Source organism: Artemia sp. Qi Xiang Cuo, chromosome 20 (genome assembly GCF_049724085.1).
Source record: "Artemia sp. Qi Xiang Cuo chromosome 20, ASM4972408v1, whole genome shotgun sequence".
In the NCBI taxonomy this organism is placed as follows: Eukaryota; Metazoa; Arthropoda; class Branchiopoda; order Anostraca; family Artemiidae; genus Artemia; species Artemia sp. Qi Xiang Cuo.
Window position 1 is genome coordinate 37,999,487 of NC_142813.1, and position 26,630 is coordinate 38,026,116.

The 26,630-nt window shown below is 32.9% G+C and overlaps 1 protein-coding gene across 8 annotated transcripts in view; it reads right to left on the reverse strand.

Moving 5' to 3' along the window:
- hlk (hulk) overlaps positions 1–26,630 on the reverse strand; it is a 315,193-nt gene that overhangs the window by 94,890 nt on the left and 193,673 nt on the right. For 6 of the 8 annotated variants that reach the window (XR_016143473.1, XR_016143472.1, XM_089106231.1 and 3 more), the window contains 5 exons: positions 16,207–16,272; positions 12,537–12,668; positions 9,561–9,749; positions 4,903–5,043; positions 3,823–3,986 (listed from right to left, as the gene is read on the reverse strand). Coding sequence is in view for 6 of the 8 variants with exons in the window: in XM_089106231.1 (XP_088962357.1) it covers positions 3,823–3,986; positions 4,903–5,043; positions 9,561–9,749; positions 12,537–12,668; positions 16,207–16,272 (692 nt within the window). In the remaining 2 variants the exon portion in view is untranslated. The remainder of the gene's footprint in view (positions 1–3,822; positions 3,987–4,902; positions 5,044–9,560; positions 9,750–12,536; positions 12,669–16,206; positions 16,273–26,630) is intronic. The other 2 variants (XM_089106234.1, XM_089106233.1) reach the window with 1 other exon arrangement.

The window sequence follows — 26,630 nt, forward strand, 5'->3', positions numbered from 1 at the left end:
AAATTGGCAAATTTGTCAACTGACAAATTGGCAAGTGATTTCGTTCAAAGTATGCAAGAAAGGGAGCCTTTTTTTAAAGTAAGAAGTAAGAAATTTTGTTCTTTGTTGTGAACGCATGGATGTATTTGCAAAACGTTTGTTGACAAACTAACAATTGACAATTTGTATATTGACAATTTGACAAGTGATCTTGTTCAAAGTATACACAAGGTCTAGCAATTATGGCTCCAGGGATGCAGTGCTCCCTAGATCCCCCAGGACAATCATTATAAATTTTAAGATTTGCCCTTTTTTGATTACTCTTGAACCCCCCTTGTACACGATGACCTACCGCCCCAACACAAATTTGTACGACGTTTATCTTGTCAAAAAAAGGCTCTCCTTCTCACTTCTGGTGTTATTTAGTGTTTATAACGATTTTCTAGGACAATTTCATCTTAATAAGATCACCTCTAAGGATGATTTTTAAGGCTTTGTTGCCATAAACCAAACGGACATTTACCCTATGAGTCAGTTTTGGGATTGCTTCTAGAAAAACCATTTTTTTGTACTTTTATTGGTTAACCCGCTTTCTTTTTTGTCCCTAAATGTCAATTGAAAATGGGATATTTACAGCTCTGTAGCTGCTATACGAAATTAATTCACTTTTCGTTGAACCCCACTGTACTTTCTTGCCACTTCTTGTCAGAGCGACAGTCACATAGTATTTGGGCATTGGCAATATTTACCAATCATGGCAAGAAGGAACAGCTGATTTTTAAAATAAATGGGACTTATTCTCCTCTCGTTAAAGATTCATGTAAGCAGCACAATTATTATACATTCTCCAATGAAGTATTAGATTTTCGTACCCAAAAGGGTATATTTCAAGTTTAAATGATTTTACATTAGAAGTGCCGGAAGGTTTTAAAGCTTTAAATCAGGAAATCATTTTGAAATTTGAATTAAGAAAAATTGAAGTGAATTAAAGCACATGACTAAATAATTGCTTTATTTTGGTATAAAGAGCTATAAATAGCTCTTATAAAACCGGTTTTAGAAGGATGGATTTAGAGCCCTGAGGAGATCAGTTGGGCTTCAGCATAATATGTGTGTCAATTAATATGGAATGCAGCTTGGGTGAAATACAAAGCAGAATACCCTTGAATGGGACGGGAGAAGGTGATATTAAATGATTTAAAGGAGTAGAAAACTTGGAAAAAAACTTAGAATTTTAGATTAGTATCAAAACTTCAAAAAAAAGAAAAAAAATAACAACAACAAAAATGTGAGTAAGACGATATGCAGACATATTCAAAATCAGCGTAGTACTAAATATTAACTTAACAAGTACGTTTAAGATATAAACACGTAATCTAATCACAGAGACTCAGGGAACGGATAGATCTGAGGCTAATGAATCCAGGGATACAAGTATCTTGTCCTTTTGGTGCAAGTTACGGATGCAGATTCGTCAGAAAATCGCTTGTTTAAGAGTCGTTTCCGAACGGGGCGGGGAGAGGTCGTTAGAAAAGATTTAAAGGAAATTGGAAGTTCTTGGGAGGGTGTAAAAAGGGAAGCTTTGAATAGACTGTAATGGAGGAGCAATATGCGCGGTTGTTTACCCTTTTTTTGTACCCTTCATATACGGAATAGATCTGCTAAAATTAATATGCAAATTTAGTTTTAATTTTTTTTATTCCATAGATTTTTATTCCATGGTTAAATAGAAGATAGATAAAAAACAATGCTTTACCAGTCTATGCAATAGTGCATATAAAGGACTTTGATAACAGCGTAGACCACTCTCTAAATTTTTAATTAGTATACATCCACTCCTATTTTATTTATCCAAATTATCTTATTTCATTTTAATTTTGTAAAAATTTAGCTGTATTGGTCAGAAAATCCAATCCCGAGTTTAAAGTTGTAAAGCTGATTTCTGCCAGGAAAAGGTATATCCGTCACTCACTAGCTGATTGCTCTGACCGAATAGTTAACCTTTCCCAACCTCCCTTAGAAAGAATACCTTTCTATGCTCATGTTCCCTGGTCACAGTTTTGGTTGCTTCTCGAAAGGTTAATCCATCTTGTATCATTGTAAATTAGATTTGTCAACAGATTATTCACAGTTAGACTTTGAAAAAGGTGGAAAGGCATGAACCTGAAATTATGCTATTTGGTTTAAATTTGGTTGAGGATTTTCTTCCTTGATGAGACATTACTGACATATTAATTCCTCAAGAGACAAAGAAAAGTTTAACTCAAGAAGAAAACAAACTACAAAAGTCATTGGTTCCATCAGTACTCTTAATTGCTTACGAAATCTGGAATATCTAAGCAAGCAAAATCAAAGTTCTAAGTGTATTCGATTAATCCCCATTAGCATAGTCACAGGAACTTAGTCGCATAGACTCAGCAAACGAACGAAAAATTCAGAATTGCGGAAAAAGTACCATATTGAGCTACACATTGTTAGCGTATTCTACATGCAGGATTTCTCTTCCTGCTTCAAACTATCTCTTGGAACTCCTAAATATATACTGGACACAAATAAGCCACAGCTAAAAGCTGAACGAGGGACTTCTATTCTTAACAGGGTGCTCCTTAATCTGCCATATGGTCCTCAATACTTGAGAAACGGTCGAATTAAGAATTGCGATCAAATTAAGACCTGAGACGACCTGAAAACAGTTTTGTCCACTAAGTTACTAAGAGGGCTCCCTTACCTGGGGAGGGGGGGCAAGGGCCCGAAGAAGATAAGAATGGCTGTCATTACCGTCAAACTGGAACTAATCAGCAGATTCAGATGGTATAAAATGAGATGGGACAAGTCCTGTCTTGCACTAGTGGGGCCACCGTACACCAGCATGACAAAGCTTTTGGACCCCAAAGAGAGCTAATGCTTCTGTCCCCCATCAAGTACAAGTAAGTAAGTACTACTAAAAGAGTACCTTCTTGTGTATCTCACTTCCTCATCGTCTGTTTGCACCGCATCACCCTGTTATGCACTATCGGTGGACATTTGATAATTAGTAGTTATCAAGGCTTCAATTTATTATGAGGGTTCAGCATAAAGAATCTTTACCTGAACTTAATCTGGGTTTTCACAAAGCTTTCACGAAATGCTAGTAAAGCTGACAAAATTCAAGTATTATGAACTATTGCTTAGAAATAAAGGCTAGTTGATGGAGCTATTTTTTTATTCGATAATAACGTTCAAAATTTAAGACATACAATTTTTAGTAGGTCAAAGTTTTAAAATGCTGAAGCTGGAGCGAGAGTCAGAGCAGCAGCTTTCAAATTTATACAAGTTTGTACTTCATGTGCGAATCTAAAATTCTGATGAAAGGATAATTTAAGCGGACTACGGTACTGAAGCAAAGCAGGAAGAAGCGAAGGGGAGAGGGGCTGGAAAAAATACTCAATAGCAATGCACACAAAGAAGCTATTAAAATCATCCTTAAATGTATTTGATTAGTCTAGAGCTTTTGAAATACACAAAAGTTTTGTTCAATGAAAATTTTATGGTGGGAATGCTCGAAATATCATTTAGAGAGTGTTCCCAGATAAATGAAATAGCTCTTTTGTGAAATACCTCTGCATTGTTTAAAGTCCACCACTTCACTACAAAAAGCTTTGGCGATGTGCATATAATTATTATTTTTATCTAAACTCATAATTATTACCAGCCTCCTTGGTAGCTTAAACACGTGCCCTATTTTTCAAACGTATATTCTTAGTACTGATACATCAGCGTTGCATTCCATCATGGGTGCATCATGGAACATTTAAAAATATCCATCAAATTTATTATTTTTCCTGTAATGAACAGGCAAGTTACCTCTTTTTTGAAGTAAACCAGAGCAGGAAGTTCCTTTATATTGAATTCTTTTTCGATTCCATCGTCAGATATCTTTACAAAATCAATTCCAAATGAGTCGCATTCATCATCGATGTCCTCAAGCTCCTTCAAGATAGCCTCATCATCTGCTTCTTTTTCTTCATCTTGAAAAAGATAATCCAGACTTGATAAATGAGAAAGGATACTGTTCGTACATATCAAATACGGGGAAGATAAGGATTAACAAAAGAATGTGTTAAAAACAAAAAGCTTGGTATAGATTAGGAAAATGTAGACTTGCTGTGAAGCTAGGCTGTCATCAACACTGTTGAAGGATTAGGGAAAACGCTTTATGAAAAACAGCAACGCTTTAGAAAAGTTATCAAACAGTTCGTGGTAACGAACTGTAAGTAAGGAGCGACCCGGCTCAATAGTAACTGAAACTCTGAAAAACGAAATTTTGGTACCAATAGATATATCAAAAGAATAAGATTTTTATGTTGATTTCAAATATATAATTTTCATTAAGTTTAGTCTTACCCATCAAAAGGGGCTTTCCCCTCCTCAACGCCTCGCTCTTTACGCTAAAGTTTGACTCTATCTCACAGCTTTATTTAAAAAAATAAAAACCTTAGCGTAAAGAGTGAGGTGTTGGGGAGGGGTTGAGGAGGGGACACCCCTTTCACATAGGGAATAATTTCTGTTCGTTTTCAGCTTTAATGTCACCCCTTACTTTCAGTTGAAAAAACTGTTTTTTTTTTAATTTAATTTTAACTTATAGCATTTAAAGATGTTTATACTGCTTTTTTACACTGAAGATTGGAATGTGAGATATTCACTCACCAAATTAATTAAGTCTTTATTTAGTGGGGACTAGTGACAAATATTATTTCCTTTCAGCTATATCGTAGATTACCAATGAGTCCAAGAAACTTTTTGTCTTACCAATCTCTTTCTACTTTTAAAAAAGGCACTACAATTTTCAATTTCTAATCCAATGAGCCATCTGCCAAGTATCTAAGACCACCCCTTAAATTCGAAGTAGTCAGAAAAAGTTATTATCATAGAAAATTAACTTACAGAAATAGACTACCAAATTTGGAGAAGATTCAATCTTTTTAGCAAGCATTTTTGCGTTGATTTCTTCAATTTGATCTGGTAATTCCAAATTAGAATCAGATAATATCCATTCAAGTAACTGCTCTTCGTCTTGTAAATCACCTGCAAAACAAAATATTCAATATCTAAGTGATACAAATTTAATCCAAATTTAATTCTAGGGTTTTCACTGTTACAGGTAGCAGTACTTTAGCTTTGAAGTGTAAACTCTTCTAATACAACTAAAACCTCGGTCACGATACGTGAAGAGGAAAAATATATGAATAAAACAATAATAGAACAATGTGAAGCCACTAATAATAAAAGAAAGAAAATAATTTTGAATCGATAGTCACAGCCTCTCTTTAGTAAAATAAAAGTAAAGCAAGAACAATAAAAATAATGAAAGCAAAGCAAAAAATCTGAGAAGTATTATCAACAAGATAAAAAAAAAAATTAAAACACGCTCGAATTAAATCTGTCTATGCTGTACTAAATTTTGGATTTTAATCAGAGGAAAAAAAATCAAAGCAAAGCAAGAAAAAATACAATTAAGAAGAATAAATATATGTCTTTCTTTTGTTAAAAGCATAACTTTTATCTTTTTTTCAAGAAACAGTCAAAACAGATGCAAAGAAAATTAATAATACCAGTATTTGTATTTATATTCGTATAAATGGTTTTTCGGTTATTCTGAATAACACACTTTTCGTGTTTTTTTGACCTTGCAGCGTTACAGATAAGATCTAATATAAATCAAAATAAGCCTAAGCTCAATTTACATAATAATATTTTAACCAAAATTTGTATTTTAATCCAAGCATTGAAACATTGAAAAGAAAAAAAAACATCGCAAGGAAAAGTAAGGAAAAGGGAAAAATAAATTGGCTTCTTTTGCTTTTCGGCAAAAGAAAAACAATGGGATTTTTTAATCTGCTTAGATATTTTGTCTTCCATTCAACTTTTGTATAATTTGTTTTTGCTGGGTGATGCTATTTTAAAGTTTATTTTCTTTCTCTTTGAATCGATTTTTAATTGACTTGTATGTACTCCCCCTCATTTGAGGGCCATATTCGTTACATGCTTAATTCATTGTCAATAAATCTTATCTTAGACCTTTTATCTTTTCCCCAAGCATATATAAAAATAGAGGTGACAAAAATAAATACTATCAATATTTGCATTTATTCTTGAATAAATAGTTGTATGATTATTTAGGGTAACACATTTCATTGTTTTTTTTGTCTTAGTCAAACATGAGTTTCATGTCTTACTATTCCTAAAATCTTAGATCCCAGTCTTTTGAGAGCTTACAACATTTTCTAAGGACTTAGAAAAAAATTTATTAAAGACCAAATTCAGTGTACGATTAAAAAAGAAAAGATTGATACAAAAAGAGTTACAAGCATTCTATTTCCCACTTGTATTCTAAAAGGTCAGACATTCATAAAATAAAAAAAAGTGAAGTGTCTTCATTTAAAAACAAAAGGCTTAAGGATAAAAAACAATATAAAAGCTTCTTCAGTTCTAATGACAAAAGGTTTGAAAGGATAAAAGAGGTCAAGCAGAAGACGAAGCTCTCAGTGTGAATTCTCACAAGAGCCCTTATCCTTTAAAATCTCTTGATGGATAAGGGGGAATGAAAGGCTAAAATGAAAAAAATGAGTGTAGTAAGTTCCTTCATGCGTTTAAACTAACATTTTTGTCGATATATCTTGAATTTTGAGCCGCTTAAAAGAAAACCTATTTTGCCTTTTTCTATTCTCAATGAACATTGATTTATAAGAGGATTAAAAGCTCCAAGTTTTAATGTTCTAAAAGTAAAACTATTTTCAAAAACTGTCAAGATAAAGAATCTAAGTAATCAAACAATTCTTTAGTTTATTGGGAAGCTTGCATACATTTTAGGGTGGGAAGACGAGTTTTCTGCTGTTTTTTTTTTTTTTTTCACAGAGGAATTTCCATGGGAAGGGAAGTTTCCAGGGAAGGGAAGTTTCCATGGGAAGGGAAATTTCACTGGGATTGAATTATATAGAGGATATATTCGTAGGGAGGGTATTTCTCCGTGGAGGTGGGGGCAAATTTCCTGGGATTATTAAAAAAATCATCAGAAATTAAATAAAAAAATAAGTTTTTTTCAACTGAAAGTAAGGAGCAGCATTAAAACTTAGAACGAACAGATATTATTGCACTTATGAAGGGTCTCCTCCGCAACATCCCGCTCTTTACGCTAAAGTTCGAATTTTTTCCCAATTCCTTAAGAACGACTCCTGAAACACAAAAGTCGTTTAATTGGAACAATAAGAAGCTTTTCTCAAAAGTACTATAAAAATTTTTGGAGTAAAGAGCAAGGTGTTGAGGAGGAGGCAAACCCCTTCATATACTTAATAATTTCTGTTTGTTTTGAGTTTTAATGTTGCTCCTTACTTTCAGTCGAAAACATTTGTTTTTTTAATTCAATCTACAAAATGAGTGAAAAAAAAACACAGGAGAGAAAATAGTCATAATTCACATAGAATTGTGAAAAATAATTTATTTATCATTCAGTAAAGGAAAAGGAAGATACAAAAAGTTTATACAGCAAAATGGATTATACCAAAATAACCGAAAATCTATCGAGCTACTGTGACTTCCCAGTTAAATGGGTGATTAACACACAATGTAGCATATACTTATTCTTTAAGTTTGAGGCTTGACCTGACAAGATAACCTAAAATGAATAATATTACGATACATGAACTGTCTATTATTGTGTCCTTTGATATGTTTACTTCCCTTGTATACACTGGGCACACTTTTTCCATGCAGATATGAAAGAACAGGTCTTTGCTTCATCGTACATATAGTAGCTAGCTCTCTGAAAACTGCCTTTCAAATTTACTTTATATAAAAATAAAATACATAGTCGTAGATTACGTTCGTGTTTAAACACAGTCGTGTTTTAATTAAGTGAAACAGTACGTAGAATTAAATAAAATAAAAAAAAACCTAAAAATAAAAGTTAATTAAGATAAAATTTTAATAATGAAAAATAAGTACGTATAATAATAAATTCCGTATAATTACGTATAATAAACGTATAATAATTACGTATAAATTACGTATAATAAGTACGTATAATGATAAAAAATAAAATTTTAATTAAGTGAAACAGTACGTAGAATTAAATAAAATAAAATAAAACCTAAAAAATAAAAAAAAATAAAAATAAAATAAAACCTAATCCTGTGAAGACAGAAAACTGTCACTGAGTAAGAATAATTCGAACCAGTACTATAATTACCATGATATTAGGAAGAGTAATTGAAAAATTACGAAACGCAGCACGTAATTTACAAAAAAAATATAGAAAAACAATTCGAATTTTATAATATTTTGAATTATTTAATATCATGTTTCGATTTAGAAAATAAGAAGAATATCTCTATGAACATAATAAAACGAACTGATAGCTTTTTCTCGAAGTATCTAGTCCCATTTCAATCTATTAATTCAATATTATATCCACCGACTGATTTTCCCTCTAGCTGGAGCAGCATGGCTGGGCTCCTTTTAATAAAGATATGCAAATACAGTGAGTTTCCAACGAAGACAAGTGACAGTTCGGATTTCGCAGATAGAATCCAAATATTGACATTTCCTAAATAAGGCTTCGAACAAGACAGATAACAATGAGAATTGTCTTGAAAAGGAAAATTGAATATCTATTACTGTGACGTAAAATATAAAAAAGAGGGAGAGATTCAACAATTTAAACAGGCTCTTTCATAGGAATAGATTATACAGAAAACGAAAACGTTTCTGTATAAAATGGAACACGGGACATGAAAACAGGACAACAGTAAACAGCACAAGAAAACGATCATAGTCATTGTTTTCACCAAAATCTGGCCTTTGATGTGCGGACCGGTGCTCCTATGGATCAAACTCGAGGTATCAACTTGCTGAAATTGGGATCCAACGGCATCTATATTCGAAATAGTAGTTTGTTAATTCTGATACCGTTTGAAAACTAATAAATAAAAAACGAGGAAATATTTTGTCTGTGTGCATAAGTTTGAGAAGGCATCTATGTTTTCTATAAAAAATTAGTGTTGACTTCTGCTTACATAGCGAAGTGGTTATAGCAAATAATGCCCCCACTAGTGCTCCTATGGATCAAACACGAGGTATCAACTTACTGAAATTGGGATCCAACGGCATCTAAATTCGAAATAGTGGTTTGTTAATTCTGATGCCGTATGAAAACTAATATATACAATAAACAGGGAAATATTACGTTCGTATGCATAAGTTAGAGAAGGCATCGATGTTTTCTAGGAAAAATTAGTGTTGACTTCTGGTTACATAGCGAAGTGGTTATAGTAAATAATGCTCCAACTAGTGCTCATTTTGGTCAACTCGAGGAAACAGCTTGCTAATTTCGAGATTCAAAGGCATTTAAATTCTTGATTGAAGTTTCTTAATTCCGATACTATTTGGAAACTAATAAATAAAATAGACGAGGCAATAGTACTTCTGTTTGCGTAAGTTTGCCAAGCCATCGCCATTTTCAAGAAAAAATAATGTGTTGGACGATTGTACCGGATGGTTGTGACGAATTCTTAGTAGTAGTAACTCTGATAAAGCAGCTTACATACCTGTATATTGTAGTGGTTCCCCATTTCTGAAGAAAACTAGAGAAGGGAACTTGTAGATTTTAAACTTCTTGGCCAAGCCTGTATCCTCTGTTGTGACAAATTGAATACCATGGTCGTCCGTTTCGTCATCAATATTTTCTAGATTATCCAATATGGAGTTGCATTTCTGCCCCTCTTTGCAAGGCCCACCTTAAAAAAAAGAAAGGGATAAAGCTATTTGTCCCATTTCTAAATTGTAATAAACAATTAATTGAATGGATGATATCTAACGAAAGTAATGAGAACAATTATCATGGCATTATTCATGCATAATATAACATAAGAACAAAAAAGATGGAACACCAGTGATAAGGAATGTAAAAAGTTGATTAGAAAATCAATATTTCTCGCTTTTCGATGAAATTTCAGAAAGGGGATATGGAGATTTATTTTGCCTAGGCTGTCTGCAAAGTGCTAAATCATTCTTTGCGTATGACAACTGAGATCTCTTCATTTTGTTAGAACCTCTATCATTGCCCCCGTCAAAGGTCTCACGCAGTTTTTCCGTGAGGTAAGTGAGATCAAAGGAGCACATCCACCGAGAGCCTTTATAAGAAATACTGGAAAAACTTTTCTCAGATCCGCTTATGCTTAACTTATCAATTCTGGTCTTTCCTGTCTTTTTTCACAAAATCATATTTCACAGCCTAACAGGATCTCTGATAATGCCGTGCCTGAGAAGGGATTAGCATTTTTTAAAACCTCAAGTAGAATGCGTCCAAATTGAAAGTATGAATAGCCTTTCAGTATTCCAATTCTTATTCATTTGTCGTTTCACGTTGCTTGGAAAACGGCCTCTTTCGCTTTAGTGTCCTTTTTTAAGGTTTGTTGTTTTATGTTGTCCTATGGACTTTTATTTGCATTTCTCTTTTTCATTCATAATTCTGCATTAAGGGTGGTTGAACGGAGGTCTTGATCAAGATATTTGTCTTGTATTTTCTTTAATCACTGGTTTTCCCCATTTTTTCATCCATTACGCTTTCTCATTTTATCGTAGAGTAAATGTAATATTATTTATGAGGGGCTCACAAAAGTGTTATTATTCAGGGCCCAGTATAAGCTCCCGGTGACTACAGATACACCAAACGACCCAGCTTTATATTAAGATCTGGATTAATGCATAAGGAATGAAACACAGAAATACTACAACATTGCTGTCATCTATATTGGAGCTGTGTAACATAAAATCTTAACATGCAAAGTTTTTAATTCACATTTTGTTTCAATATTTTCTTCTTCTTCTTTTATGGCGTAAAAATAGCAAAATCCATCAGCTTAAGTTTAATAATTATACCATAAAGTAGTCACAGTCTCTTAAAGAAGACACAAAGACAGCCCATTAATTTCTTCAAAACAGGGAATGGTTTTTGAGAAGATGATTTTAAACTGTTTTCTATTTCACATTATAGATTGTGAAGCATTACAGTGCTTTGCATCAATTTCCTTAAGGATGTGACCGAGCATTTTCGAAATATATGTCAAAACTCGTTGAAGTTCTTAGGAAGATCGGTTGAAGGTATTATCAAGCGAAAAAAAATGGTGATTTTTAGATGACGTATGTGCTTTTTGAAAGGAAAAAATCATTTTCTACCAGGAAAGTAATCATTTCCGATGCAAAATAACAAATTCCAAAAAGTTCAAAATTCCAAAAAGTCAAAACAATTTCGGGGTCATAGTAAATATTAAAGGATGTATCTGCCTTTTTAAAGGTCAGACTGAATAAACAACTTTTCCTCTAAAGAACAAAAAATAGTCTATATAGGGCCCAAAGACAGAAATTCAATACGATTATGTTAGCAACGAGCCAAAGAAGCTATGTAATTCAGATTGGAATGGTTTTTTGTATGTCAACTTTGATCTTCTAAAACTTTTTTAGATACATGTGATGAGCCTTCTGGTCATAATTGCGGCCATTTGAATCGCGTCAGTAAATATCTGATAATCAATATTCATGAAAAAAGGAATTTTTTAATATTTAAGAAATGATTTCAGAGGAGATAAAATTTACCTTCTGTTTTTATATAAAATAAATAAGTAGAGAAATAAAATAAAAACAGTGCTATAGTTCCATATTTCATTTTTGTGGACCTTTTTTTAAAAATTAATCAAAGTACCTAGGACATCAAAGTGAAAAGATTTTCTGTCCCCTGGACCCATCTTAGCTCTATTCATACCTAAGAACCCCAATTCTCAAAGGTTGTTTTTTTCTATTATTTCAAAATTTAAAAGATTTTAGGACAGTACCACATTTCCGTTAACTTTGCCAAGTTGAATCGTGAAAATAAATCGGCAAAACTAATTAGTTAAATTTGACAACGCTTTACGTCTATAAAAATTCAAAACTACAAAACTTGCGACTCGAAAAAATAACTACACAGGGCCAATCCAGGATTTTTTTTTTGGGGGGGGGGGGGGTACAAAAGAATTTTTTCGGGGGGGGGGGGTACAATTTTTTTAATGTATCAAAATATTAGTTAGATTCATTTTTGTTACTTGTTTTATGACTCGGACAGAGGTTTCGGGGGAGAGGGGTGTTTTCAAAACATCCTGACTACGGCCTTGTAACTACACCTTCAAAGGAAAGCTACGCTTTTTTAAGCTCTTTCGTGTCATGTTGATTTTTCATCTACGTTTTTTTTTCCCCGCTGCCATAAAAAACTATAGTACCTAGACTATAAACTATACTATCAATATGAAGGTCTTTTTCATCAAAATCTTAATTTACGATTTTCCTTCATTTTTTAAGACTTATTTGGTTGTTAAGTGTGCAACTGACCTGTTCAAACAATCATATTTTATTTTCATAGTCTTTGGTACTCTAAGACAAACTATACAGGAAGCTAAAAACTGATGGAAATATAACAATTTTTTTAAGGTCTTGACTGAAAAACTGCTTCAATAAATTGTTAATATGTACTGGGTAGTAATTTTACTTACTAAAATAAACAACAACGTATTCATGTTTTTCAATTATATCGTCCAGGAGCTCGTCGGTAACTTCTTCAATTGTATCGGAGTTGCGTTGATGCAATAACCAATCCAAAACATCTTCTTCGTTGGTTAAATCACCTTCAAGACAAAACAAATTATAATATTTTCATAATTTTTGTTATTATCATAAATTATCATCACAAAACAAATTATAATAACTAAACAAATTATTCACAAAACAACACATAATTATAACATAATTAAACAACACATATACACTAAACACAAAACAAATTATAATTATATGTTATTATTTTATAATTTTATTATTATCATAAATTATGTTATTATAACAAATTACTGGTATTATCTAAGTAGCTACTTAGCCGAAGTAGTTCTGTTTTTTTCAGAGGGGGGGGTGTATCTTATCCATAGTAACGTTCTATGATCAAGGGTATTAAGATGTTTCATCGTGCATAGTTTCTACTAGTGGTTGATAACTATTTAAGTTTTTAATTTAAAAGTTTTTTCGAAGGGAGCGAAAGTACAAAGGATTATAGTTTATCTTTGCCTAGATGCAATGATCAACTGTGGTATCACAGGTCAGGTGTGGCGGCTCAAACGCATTAGGTATCATAGCGTAAATTTCAAAAGAGAGCAAAAACTGAAAAATAATTTTAGTGTTACTTGAATGTTATTACCAGGCAGCTAGTTGTGAAGGAAGTAATTATTTCTATATCTCCAAGATACAGTAAACCAATTTTCATGTTGAAAGCTTCCATTGCCAGCTATTTCTTTAATTTACAAAGAGAGATGTGACACGTTTGGGATAAAAACTTAAACAATCAATCAAGCATGCCAAGCTTAAGAGAGTGGGTAATAAATCACCATAAAAAAGTGGTACAAAGCTTCTTGAATTAATAAATTTGACGTACAAAATGGCTATTTACAGTTAAAACTTTATTAATTTAATTAAACCATAGTTTAATCGTAACAATGTATGGGCACTTCAAACAAGGGTTGCCAGCTTGTGCACTTTTCGTATGAAATTCACTCTTTTTTTTTACCTCAAAGGGGATGCGGAAGAGTGAAAATCATTCTTTTCGAGTGTAAGTTTTCATTCGCACGAAACGTCAGTAGTTGGCAACTTCCTAAAGAACAGGGTTGCCAACTTACACACTTTTCGTTCGAAATGCAAGCTTATTTACCTCAGAGGGGATGCAGAATAGGGAATGCAAAGTTTTTGACCTGCACTCTTTTTGAGCAATAATCACTCTTTTTTTTACCTTGATTTGCACTCTTTTTGGATATCAACAGTTGGCAACCCTGCTTCAGACCCTACATCTACTGCTTCATTTGATTTTAATTCCATTTTTAAACAACAGCCTTCATTAAGGACTCAACCCTAATTTCATAAACGCAATTGAAGATAAAACAAGATTCTGAATATGGAAATGCTGAATATCGACTCAGTTTAAATGGTCTTGAAAGAATCTACTTAAATTTGTGAGTAACGTTAGAAAAACGATAGCAAAATATATTCTAATCTAGCTATTTTTTTCAGATTTAAGAAACAAAAATAAAGCAAGATTTGGTTTTTCTTTTCTTGCATGTTCATTGTCTGTGTATATTTTTTTCTCATTTATAGTATTATGGTCCTAAAGTTCATCTTGAGAAAAATATTAAGCTAAAAAAAGAAAAAATATTTGTTCATAAGAAAAAGGAGGTGTAACTGAGTAAAGCCAGTTATTTTTTCAGGAAACTAAGGAAAAAATCAACAAAAAAAATTCTTAAAAATCAAGTAAAATACTGTTAATCTCAAGTCTCTTCCTCTTAAAATTTGAAGTGTTCAATACTTCAAATTTTAAATTGAAGTGATTCAAATTGAAGTGACCAATCGCACTGATTTTACCGGCAATTTTGGAAATACATCATAACTCTGTGGGCCATAAATAATTACATATCCCCATATTAGGTTTCTATTCGCTATAAACATTATTTTGAAACAAAATAGAAATAAAATTTGTCAATATTATTTTCTTTGCTTCTACTCTTACATTTGAGTAAATATATTATAATAATAATAAGGCTAGAAACGCATTGTATAGAAATACACAACACTAAAAAACAATAAGTAATAATTAATTATTCATAAATTAAATCATTTTAAATGTTTGTTTTGCCATTCGAGGTTTTGATTTACTCCACTCTTTCGTTTAGTTTCTATAAATCAATCCCACTTTTAGTATGTGGTAGAGCCTAGCATCCGCCATGCTTGAGTTTGCTTTGTGTTAGGTCATCAATTCATTTTCAAAGATAGTTATTCGCAGGTGTAAACTAAACCAAAAACACTTAAAAATTTTTTGTGCCAGACTATTCAAGTTGGAAAATTTGTATTTTGTTATAGATTCTGTTTTTGGTTCTTGTGTTTTAATAATATTGTTTAAATCAAAATAATTTCAGCAGTTGTTTTTTGAATATATGGATGAGATTAATATATTTTTTTTTAATACATTGGTTTCACTATTATGACCATTAGATTTTGTGAAAGTGTAACAAATCTCTCAGATCAGACAAATCTTCAAGTTGGGTCAACGGATCTTAGGTTGACTACCCCTGATATAAAATTCTGTTCTTTCAAGCATAATTTCAAAGCATAAGTCTGATATATTTTTTTTCTGAACGGATATGCACTACATAGTTGTATTTTTTTTTCCTTTATCGAACTTGAACAGTCAAGGTACTAAGGTAAACGGTTAAGGCTTCTGGGTTTGGTGCATTTTCGGGTTTTTCGGCTTTTGGTTAAGGCTCTTGAATCTTATGGCAATTCAAGGAAAAATTGACAGGGTATAAACAATGATAAAAAGGAAGATTAATGTCCTATACTTTCGTATTAAGAAATATCCTCCAGCTTACTAGTTAATTTTTGTGACATTTTGCAAGCCACTCACATAATTCCTTAAGCGTATGTCAGAAAGTGTTCAATATGTCACATGTTGAACCATTAAAATGGTGTGAAATCCAGTTGTTTCTTTCGTACGAAATAGAAGGCTAGTAAAAAGACTGAAAAGTTATTGAGTCGCAATATTTTCTACAAGTAAGCTTTCTGTGGTTTAAAGTTAAGATTTTACTGCCTTAGTTTGCCAAGATATTGAAAACTGTTAAAAGTACAAGTGCCACGACTTTCAATCTCTTTGTACGGAAAACTTGTATAGAATATGGAGTAACCATTTACAAAAAAGGAAAGTTGGTGCAATTTATACTAATTAATTTTCTTTTGTAATTACCAGGGGTTTCACTACCCCAGGTTAAACAAACTGACGAAAATGGCCTTAAGTTGTGATGAAAGTTACCTTTAAGGTCTGACGAAATTTGGCTTAAGTTACGTGGCAAATTTTTTTCTGGTTCCATTTTCTTGAAAATCACCTTAGACGATTGTGAAGGTACTAGTCTTATTTACCACTTGGTATACTACCCGTACTTTTTTGTTTCTTTTTTCTTATCAAAAAAGGGTATTACAGAGGTGGAAGGAAACAAGTTTTAAGCAAATACTCCATGGTTGTGAAAAAAATTGTCAAAATGAGGAGCAGGGACACATCAAACGAAAGCTAAGGTAAGGAATTCACGAGGGGTCATTTGTTTTTACCGATATACTCTCGGGTAAAAACTTTCGTACCATTTTCGTGTGCCTTTTTTTCTTCCAAAAGAGCATGTAATACCTCTTGCTCATTGTGTAGATCACCTGTGAAATATTAATTGATATATTAAAGCATTTGATTGTGGCATTTAAGCTTTTCAGAAACCAAAAACACTAGCTCCCCTTTAGAAGTATTTGCAACCGGCACTTACCTTTGTCCGTTTTAAGTTGCTAATATTAAAAATAAGAAAAAGAAGTTTGGCAGAATAATATTATAGGAGCTAATCAGACTAATAGTAAACTAAAATATGGTTCAACATATTTTTATGCAAAAACAAAAAAGATAAACCAAAAAAGAAAATCTTGTTGACCAGGTGAAAGGTACGTTGGTCTCGGGTGGTATTTTGCTGCTGCGAGTTTTAGTGCTATTATCAATCTTACAAAATAAGAAGTTAATGACGAATTTTCTCGACAATGATTAAAATACAACCTAAGCGAAAATTTGGGCTGTGTGACTGATAGACGTCTTCAGAATTACATAAGGGTCATACAACTATTATATAATTGTATAAATTTGTGATTACATAAGGTTTCTAAAAAAAACAAGAAAGAAAAAAAAACAATAAGAATCTAACTCACTCAATAACTCTTCAATAAAACTACAGTGAACAAAAGACCAAAAGGTATAATATAAAAAAGTATGTTCTTTGTTATTTTATAAATTTTACAATAGATACACTAATATACTATACGCAAAAAAGCTCAAAAATATGGATAGCTTAAAAGTTTCGGATCTTAAAAGGGCATTTTTTATGTAAAGTATTGGAAATTTTGTCTGAAAGATCTGCAAATTTTAATGTAACTAGATTTTGGATACTAGGTCCAACCTATAATATACAGTTGTACATAAAAGTATATAAATCTTCCACTGTAACAGTAATTTCTTAAGAGAAATTTTCAGAACACAGATTTGCGTTTAGAACTGCCAAAGCTGTTCAGAACTAATAAAACCAGCAAAGTGCTTAAAACGTGCTGCCCCTACCAAGATTAAATAAAAATCAAGTTTTTTCAACTGAAAGTAAGGAGTAGCTTTAAAACTTAAAATGAACTGGAATTATTACGTATATGAGGTGGTTTGCTCCTCCTCAACACCTCGCTCTTTACGCTAATTATTCTTAGTACTTTAAAAAAAAAATCTTCTTATTGTTTTAATTAGAAGAAAATAGTGTTTCAGGAGTCGTTCTTAAAGAATTGGGACAAAATTCAAACTATAGCGTAAAGAGCGAAGTGTTGAGGAGGAGCAACCCCCCCCCTCATATACGTAACAATTTCTGTTCGTTTTAAGTTTTAATGTTGCTCCTTACTTTTAATGGAAAAAACTTGTTTTTTTTTTGTAATTTCTGATTGTTCTTAAATAATGCTAGGAAATCTGGCTACACCTCCACCAAAAAATCCCTCCTCCTGACCGATTTACTCTCTAGACCAGTGCTTCTCAAATTGCAGTACACGTACCTCTTGGGAGTACGCAAAAATTTTAGGGGGTACACTGCCAGAAAAAAATAAATTAAACAACACTTTAACTCTAGGACTGATAATGGTATTTATATTTTAGCTATAGTTTACTTAGTAGTCCTATCGGTAACTGAGAAGGAGTACCTAAAATGTTCTGTTGGTAAAAAGCGAAACAGTATATAAATAAGTTTGAGAATCACTGCTCTAGACAATTCAATCCCGGTGAAAATTAATCCCGGGCACTTACCCTTAAGATCTCCACGCGTTAAACTGAATCGACAGAGAGAAAACAAGACATGAGAAGAATCTCGTATAGGAATTCTGGCAAATTTCACCAGTGTGAAATTTCCCCTGTTAAATTCGCCCTCTGGAAACTTCCCTCCCAACGACAAATTGTCGCCGTGGAAATCCTACCTGTGGAAAATTTACCCCCCTCACCCGAAAAATGTATACATACTTCCCGAAAGCAAATACTACAGGTAAACAATGGGCAAATTTTGTAACTTAAAGACCTTTCCCCAAGGGTTTTAGGGGGTCATGAAATCTCCAACGGTATATTTATTAAGCCTTTCAACTATGTTGAACAAAATGGCTATCTCTTAATTTTGATCAGAGGATTTTGAGATAAAAAGGGCCGTGGGAAGGGGCCTTGTTGCCCTCCATTTTTATCACTAGAACTTCATTAGAGCTTCTAATTTCCACTCGAACGAGCCCTCTCCAAATACTCTAGGACCACTGGGTCGATAAAATCACCCCTGGAAAAAAAAAGAATAAGCACGCATCCGTGATCTTTCTTATGGCGAAAAATACAAAATCTCACATTTTTGCAGATAGGAGCTTCGAGTCTCTACAGTAATACGCTGAATTTGATGGTGTGATTTTCATTGAGATTCTATAGCTTTTAAGAGGTGCTTCCCCCTTTTTTGAAAATCAGGCAAATTTTCTCAGGCTCGTAACCTTTTATGGGTAAGACTAAACTTAATGAAACTTATAAAATAAGTTGATTCTTTTGATATTTCTATCGATGTCAAAATTCAGTTTTTTAGAGTTTCGGTTGCTATTGAGCCGGGTCGCTCCTTACTTCCAGTTCGTTACCCTGGAATGTTTGATATTTTCTCACAGACATCCCTGGAATTGACTAAGACCTTTGTTTTATACCCAGGGCCAGATTTTAAGCTTTGACACTTCTAGGCCCAAGTGTTTTTGCCGCTCTGTTTTTGCAAGATTTTCGGGGGAATCTCTGTAAATTCGGGGATAGCGGAAGCGCTAAACAGATTGCCACTAATGAGCAAAAAGAAATAAAAGAGAGAGGTGATACTGAAGTCTCAGATGCCATTCTTGAGATGACATCTGATAGTTTATAACTGGCCACGGAATTCCTGCTTCTGTGGTTCAAGCCACTTTTATGTGAATAAGCAGTGCGGCGGTGGAGTGCACCTAGCAGTTTGAAAATAACTAAACATCAGTCCAGTTTTTGTTAAGAAAAAATCACACAGTGATAACTTATTGTACCCTCTGACATTTTGCACCCCTAGGCCCGGGCCTAGTGGGCCTATTGGTAAATCCAGTCCTGCTTATACCTATGATATGGTCAAAGGAAATTTTGCACCTCTTAGTCAACATGGTTAACTTAATTTACTACTTATGTCAATTAAAACTTGGATTGTGTTGCAAAATTTTCGATATTATGAAAGTATTCTCGACCCTTTACGTCAAAATATGCTACTTTTTATGTGGAACTGAAACAGAATATATCTAGCTACACAAAATCGATGTTACAACCAAAGTTCAGTCTTCAAGAGATTTTTGGGTTCAGATAGTTTTGTTCGGGTTGTATTTTCTTGCTTACGTTTTTTGCCATTTCTTTCTTTTATGTTTTGGGAGAAAAAGAAGAACAACATTCGTCATTTAAGGTTTCATACAATTTATGTATGATCAAATTATCAAATTAGCTTCTTGAGAAATGATAATAATTAATATTGTATTTTTTTCCTAATATTAATTTTAATTAGTTAGTATCTATATTATTGATCAAAATTGCGTAATTTAAAACATTAGTTAAATTAATAGTTTGAATTAACGGAGTGAATAACACGTATTTCTTTTTGACAAATTAAAAGGACCTTTTCTCAGTTGATTACAGTTTGTGCATTTTGTATTGTCAAAACGATAGCAATATCTTTTATAGGTTTTCACAACTTTCATCTCTTTCTATTGCATTTTGAACCATAAATATCTTTACTTCTTTTTCAATTCTATGAAAAGCTTTTGCCTTACTAGAATTTCATTTAATCTAGGAAATAAATATGAGTGAGAGCTTTACACTTGTCATCTCCTTCCAAAGCCTAAACATAAACTGAAATTGTCAGTTTGTGAGGGCTGGAAACACAGGAAAGCTGGAAGGAAAAATTCCTGTTTCCTTATTTTTTTTTTCTTTACTAAAAAGGGATACACAGTCCTACATTTAAAGGAAAACATCTTACCTCCTGAGGAGCACTGACTGAAACTTCCTAAATTCGAAAATAGCAAGAAAACATTAATTGTATTTACAGCGAGAAGATTTGAGTTTAAATTGGTTTAACAGTCGGAATAAGCATTTAGCTTATTCCACTATATTAGCTTATTCCACTGTTAAGAAATTTGAGGAGGGAAGTGTTTTCAACAGATTTTGGAGGGGTGGATTGGTTCGAAAAAAATTTTTAAAGTAGAAATTTTGATGATTTTTGAAGGTTGGGTAAATTTGTAAGAGTGGGTATAGCACATAGAGAAACTTTTTTGATGAATTGTGTGCAATTTAATGTGTGTTTTTTTTTTTTTTTTTTTTTTTTTTTTTTTATTGTTATTTTGCCATGGCCCGAAAAGGCTTTTGTTGCAATAAATATCTATCTATCTATCTATCTATATAAATTTAGACAGAACAATCATTCCCTATCTCAACCATTAGACAACGCCGGACCGAGATGCAAGTGCTCTGGAGAACATTTAAACAAGCATAAACATTAGCGACATTAGATTTTTTCACTTGTAGACAAGTCAGATTTCTCTTGAACGCGAAACTTGGTTTCACCTTTGTAACACTAAATTTTAAAGAATCTAGTTTTAAATTAACTTATTCCAATACATATATAAAAATCGGTATTAGTAGTGTAATGTTATTATTAGATGTTTTTAGAAATTTCAAATTGGTTTCAAAGTCTCGAGTTGGTTTCAAAGGCATTTTGAGAAAATTTCTACCAAAATACGTATTCCAGGGTAATATAAACTGGGCCGCTGATGGCAGATTATATGGGAGGAGCTGTTTGTACGTTCCAATAATGCAGTAGCCAAAAATCTTTGAGTTTGATTATACTGTATAAATTTATATACAGTGGCCCATTCTGACACGAGAACTAAATATTCGGCCGCGTGAAAACTTTTACTTAACAGGGCAAGAGATTATCAATGCCAGACTCCTGTCGAGACCAAGTTTGATTAATTGCTTCTAACCATAATATTAAAGTTAAAAAAGGAAATAAATCAGAAAATAATGGGGTTTAATAATCAAAGTCAAAGAATTATGAACGAGTGGGTACAATTTTTAATCAGAATATTTAATAAAATAGTTTTTTAGGAGGGAGGGGATGGGGTTTGGACGAACTCCACCAATTTCAAGAAAAGACTAATTGTCAATTTCAAGTACAAATTTTGTATCTTGGAATTATCCCAGTTCTACCTTCATTTTTTCACTTGATATCGAATCAGTATAAAGTATGAATGTATTTCGGGTGATAATATTTTTGGCAGAGGAAACACAAATTCTAAAAAACCTAAAATTAATGAATATAGGGGATATTGGAACTAAATCACCAAAGATACTGGGGGAACAGGTACGAAGCCCTCTAATTGCATGCCAGTCAACAACTTATACTTTACTCTAGTATCATCCTGCACTATTTCAAACAGTTCGTGGTAACGAACTGTAAGGAGCAACCCAGCTCAATAGTAACAAAAACTCTAAAAAACAAAATGTTGATACCAATATATACATCAAAAGAATCAGATTTTTATGCTGATTTCAAACATATAAGTTTCATCAAGTTTAGTCTTATCCAAATTACGCGCCTGAGAAAATTTGCCTTATTTTCGAAAAAGGGGGAACAACCCCTAAAACTCAGAACTTTAATGAAACTCACAATATCAGATTCAGCTTATCAGAGAACCCTACTATAGAAAGAGAACAGTATATTCCAAGGTACCATTTTGCGACGCCCCCGTACCAAACAGGTTTTTCTGATAGATATTTAGCCAAGTTTAAAAAAAAACAAAAAACCTACTAATCAAATTAAATATGAATGACCATGGATTTAACCTAAAAAAAAAAACTTGTATATCAGGAACTAGAAATCTACATGCATTCCATTTTTGGAACTAGGAGCGAGATTGTGTGACGCTATAAGACTGGTTTCTTTTCATGGGATTCATTAATAAAAGGACTAATGTTTTTTTGAAAAGGATAATTACTTCTTTAGTTTTTGAGATTTGCGAATTTTTTGCGAAAAGATATTTGCGTAAAGGTATTGCGATGGTTAAGAATGCCTCACGGGTAATTAAAGAATGGGATGCTTGCATCAGCAATACAAAGAATAAGCTCAGATACTTAATAGATTTGACGCTTACAAGAGACATTGCTAGAAAGTATTCAATAGCTTAATTGAAAAGTAACTATAGAATGACATTGTGACTTGACCTAGCTTTACCTCGCCGATGTGGTCTGTATAATACATAAGTAACGTTTGAAAAGTATTGTCAATTTAAAAAGAAATGGCTGAAAAGTGTTTTGAGGGAGATGGGTTGCATGGTGGGTTGAGTTGCATGAGAGTTCAGTTAAAGGGGGTACAGTTACACGGGGGTTTCGGTTATACAGGGGTTCAGTTACAAGAGGGTTAAGGTGCACGGGGGGTGAGTTAAATGGGGATTGAGGTCCACGAGAGTAGTGCTTTGTCATGGTTTAGCTTGTCACAGTTTTAAAAGAGCTTTACGGGGATTGAGAGACTCAGTTGCCTAATTCCGTATGATTTTTCTTTACTTGATGGTCATTAAAAACGAAATTTTTGTGTTAAATCAGTAGTTTTTGTATCTTTTAAAAGAGCTTTAAGGGGTTTGAGAGACTCAGTTGCCTGATTCCGTGTGTTTTTTCTTTACTTAGTGGTCATTAAAAAAGAAATTTTGTGTTAAATAAGTAGTTTTTGTATCTTTTAAAAGAGCTTTAAGGGGTTTGAGAGACTCAGTTGCCTGATTCCGTGTGATTTTTCTTCACTTGGTGGTCATTAAAAATGAAATTTTGTGTTAAATAAGTAGTTTTTGTATCTTTTGAAAGAGCTTTACAGGGTTTGAGAGACTCTGTTGCCTAATTCCGTGTGGTTTTTCTGTACTGGGTGGTCATTAAAAACTAAATTTGTGTGTTAATTAAGTAGTTTGTGTATCTTTTAAAAGAGCTTTAAGGGGTTTGAGAGACTCAGTTGCCTGATTCCGTGTGGTTTTTCTTTACTTAGTGCTCATTAAAAACGAAATTTTTGTGTTAAATAAATAGTTTTTGTATCTTTTAAAAGGGCTTTAAGGGGTTTGAGAGACTCAGTTGCCTGATTCCGTGTGGTGGTTATACAGGGGTTCAGTTACAAGGGAGTCCAGTTGCACGGGGGTTGAGTTAAATGGGGATTGAGTTCCACGAGAGTACGAGAAAATGACTGAAAAGTGTTTTGAGGGAGATGGGTTGCATGGAGGGTTGAGTTGCATGAGAGTTCAGCTAAAGGGGGTACAGTTACACGGGGGTTTAAGTTATACAGGGGTTCAGTTACAAGGGGGTGCAGTGGCACGGGGGTGGAGTTAAATGGGGATTGAGTTCCACGAGAGTAGTGCTTTGTACTGGTTTAGCTTGTCACCGTTTTAAAAAGAGCTTTACGCGGATTGAGAGACTCAGTTGCCTAATTACGTGTGATTTTTCTTTACTCGATGGTCATTAAAAACGAAATTTTTGTGTTAAATAAGTAGTTTTTTTATCTTTTAAAAGAGCTTTACAGGGTTTGAGAGACTCAGTTGCTTAATTCCGTCTGGTTTTCCTTTACTTGGTGGTCATTAAAAACAAAATTTTTGTGTTAAATCAGTAGTTTTTGTATCTTTTAAAAGAGCTTTAAGGGGTTTGAGAGACTCAGTTGCCTGATTCCGTGTAGTTTTTCTTTACTTAGTGGTCATTAAAAACGAAATTTTGTGTTAAATAAGTAGTTTTTGTATCTTTTAAAAGAGCTTTAAGGGGTTTGAGAGACTCAGTTGCCTGATTCCGTGTGGTTTTTCTTTACTTGATGGTCATTAAAAATGAAATTTTTGTGTTAAATCAGTAGTTTTTGTATCTTTTAAAAGAGCTTTACAGGGTTTGAGAGACTCAGTTGCCTGATTCCGTGTAGTTTTTTGTTTACTTGGTGGTCATTTGTTGTATCTTTTAAAAGAGCTTTACAGGGTTTGAGAGACTCAGTTGCCTTATTCCGTGTGGTTTTACTTTACTTGGTGGTCATTAAAAACGAAATTTTTGTGTTAAATAAGTAGTTTTTGTATCTTTTAAAAGAGCTTTAAGGGGTTTGAGAGACTCAGTTGCCTTATTCCGTGTTGTTTTTCTTAACTTGGTGGTCATTAAAAATTATATTTTGTGTTAAATAATTAGTTTTTGTATATTTTAAAATAGCTTTACGGGGTTTGAGAGACTCAGTTGCCTTATTCCGTGTAGTTTTTCTTTACTTAGTGGTCATTAAAAACGAAATTTTGTGTTAAATAAGTAGTTTTTGTATCTTTTAAAAGAGCTTTAAGGGGTTTGAGAGACTCAGTTGCCTGATTCCGTGTGGTTTTCCTTTACTTGGTGGTCATTAAAATAAAAATTTTTGTTTTAAATAAGTAGTTTTTGTATCTTTTAAAAGGGCTTTACGGGGATTGAGAGACTCAGTTGCCTAATTCCGTGTGATTTTTCTTTACTTGATGGTCATTAAAAACGAAATTTTTGTGTTAAATCAGTAGTTTTTGTATCTTTTAAAAGAGCTTTAAAGGGTTTGAGAGACTCAGTTGCCTGATTCCGTGTAGTTTTTTCTTTACTTGGTGGTCATTTGTTGTATCCTTTAAAAGAGCTTTACAGGGTTTGAGAGACTCAGTTGCCGGATTCCGTGTGGTTTTCCTTTACTTGGTGGTCATTAAAAACGATATTTTTGTGTTAAATAAGTAGTTTTTGTATCTTTTAAAAGAGCTTTACAGGGTTTGAGAGACTCAGTTGCCTAATTCCGTGTTGTTTTTCTTTACTTGGTGGTCATTAAAAACGAAATTTTTGTGTTAAATAAGTAGTTTTTGTATCTTTTAAAAGAGCTTTACGGGGATTGAGAGACTCAGTTGCCAGATTCCATGTGGTTTTTCTTTACTTGGTGGTCATTAAAAACGAAATTTTTGTGTTAAATAAGTAGTTTTTGTATCTTTTAAAAGAGCTTTAAGGGGTTTGAGAGACTCAGTTGCCTGATTCCGTGTGGTTTTTCTTTACTTGGTGGTCATTAGTTGTATCTTTTAAAAGAGCTTTACAGAGTTTGAGAGACTAAGTTGCCTAATTACGTGTGGTTTTCCTTTACTTGGTGGTCATTAAAAACGAAATTTTTGTGTTAAATCAGTAGTTTTTGTATCTTTTAAAAGAGCTTTAAGGGGTTTTACCTTGTCACAGTTACATTTTCTTGATTTTTCAAAGTTCATTTTGAAGTTCCTTCGTTGAAATGCAAGAGTTGGAATATTTCAGTAGTGTTTGGTTGTGGTTTACCTTGTCACAGTTACATTTTCTTGATTTTTCAAAGTTCATTTTGAATTACTTTCGTTGAAATGCAAGAGTTGGAATATTTCAGTAGTGTTTGATTGTGGTTTACCTTGTCACAGTTACATTTTCTTGATTTTTCAAAGTTCATTTTGAATTTCTTTCGTTGAAATGCAAGAATTGGAATATTTCAGTAGTGTTTAACTGTGACAAGGTAAACCACAACCAAACACTACTGAAATATTCCAACTCTTGCATTTCAACGAAAGAAATTCAAAATGAACTTTGAAAAATCAAGAAAATGTAACTGTGACAAGGTAAACCACAACCAAACACTACTGAAATATTCCAACTCTTGCATTTCAACGAAAGAAATTCAAAATGAACTTTGAAAAATCAAGAAAATGTAACTGTGACAAGGTAAACCACAACCATACACTACTGAAATATTCCAAGTCTTGCATTTGCAACGAAAGAAATTCAAAATGAACTTTGAAAAATCAAGAAAATGTAACTGTGACAAGGTAAACCACAACCAACACTAATGAAATATTACAACTCTTGCATTTCAATTAAAGAAATTCAAAATGAACTTTGAAAAATCAATAAAATTTAACTGTGACATGGTAAACCACAACCAAACACTAACGAAATATTACAAATCTTGAATTTCAACGAAAGAAATTCAAAATGAACTTTGAAAAATCAAGAAAATGTAACTGTGACAAGGTAAACCACAACCAAACACTACTGAAATATTCCAACTCTTGCATTTCAACGAAAGAAATTCAAAATGAACTTTGAAAAATCAAGAAAATGTAACTGTGACAAGGTAAACCACAACCAAACACTACTGAAATATTCCAACTCTTGCATTTCAACGAAAGAAATTCAAAATGAACTTTGAAAAATCAAGAAAATGTAACTGTGACAAGGTAAACCACAACCAAACACTACTGAAATATTCCAACTCTTGCATTTCAACGAAAGAAATTCAAAATGAACTTTGAAAAATCAAGAAAATGTAACTGTGACAAGGTAAACCACAACCAAACACTACTGAAATATTCCAACTCTTGCATTTCAACGAAAGAAATTCAAAATGAACTTTGAAAAATCAAGAAAATGTAACTGTGACAAGGTAAAC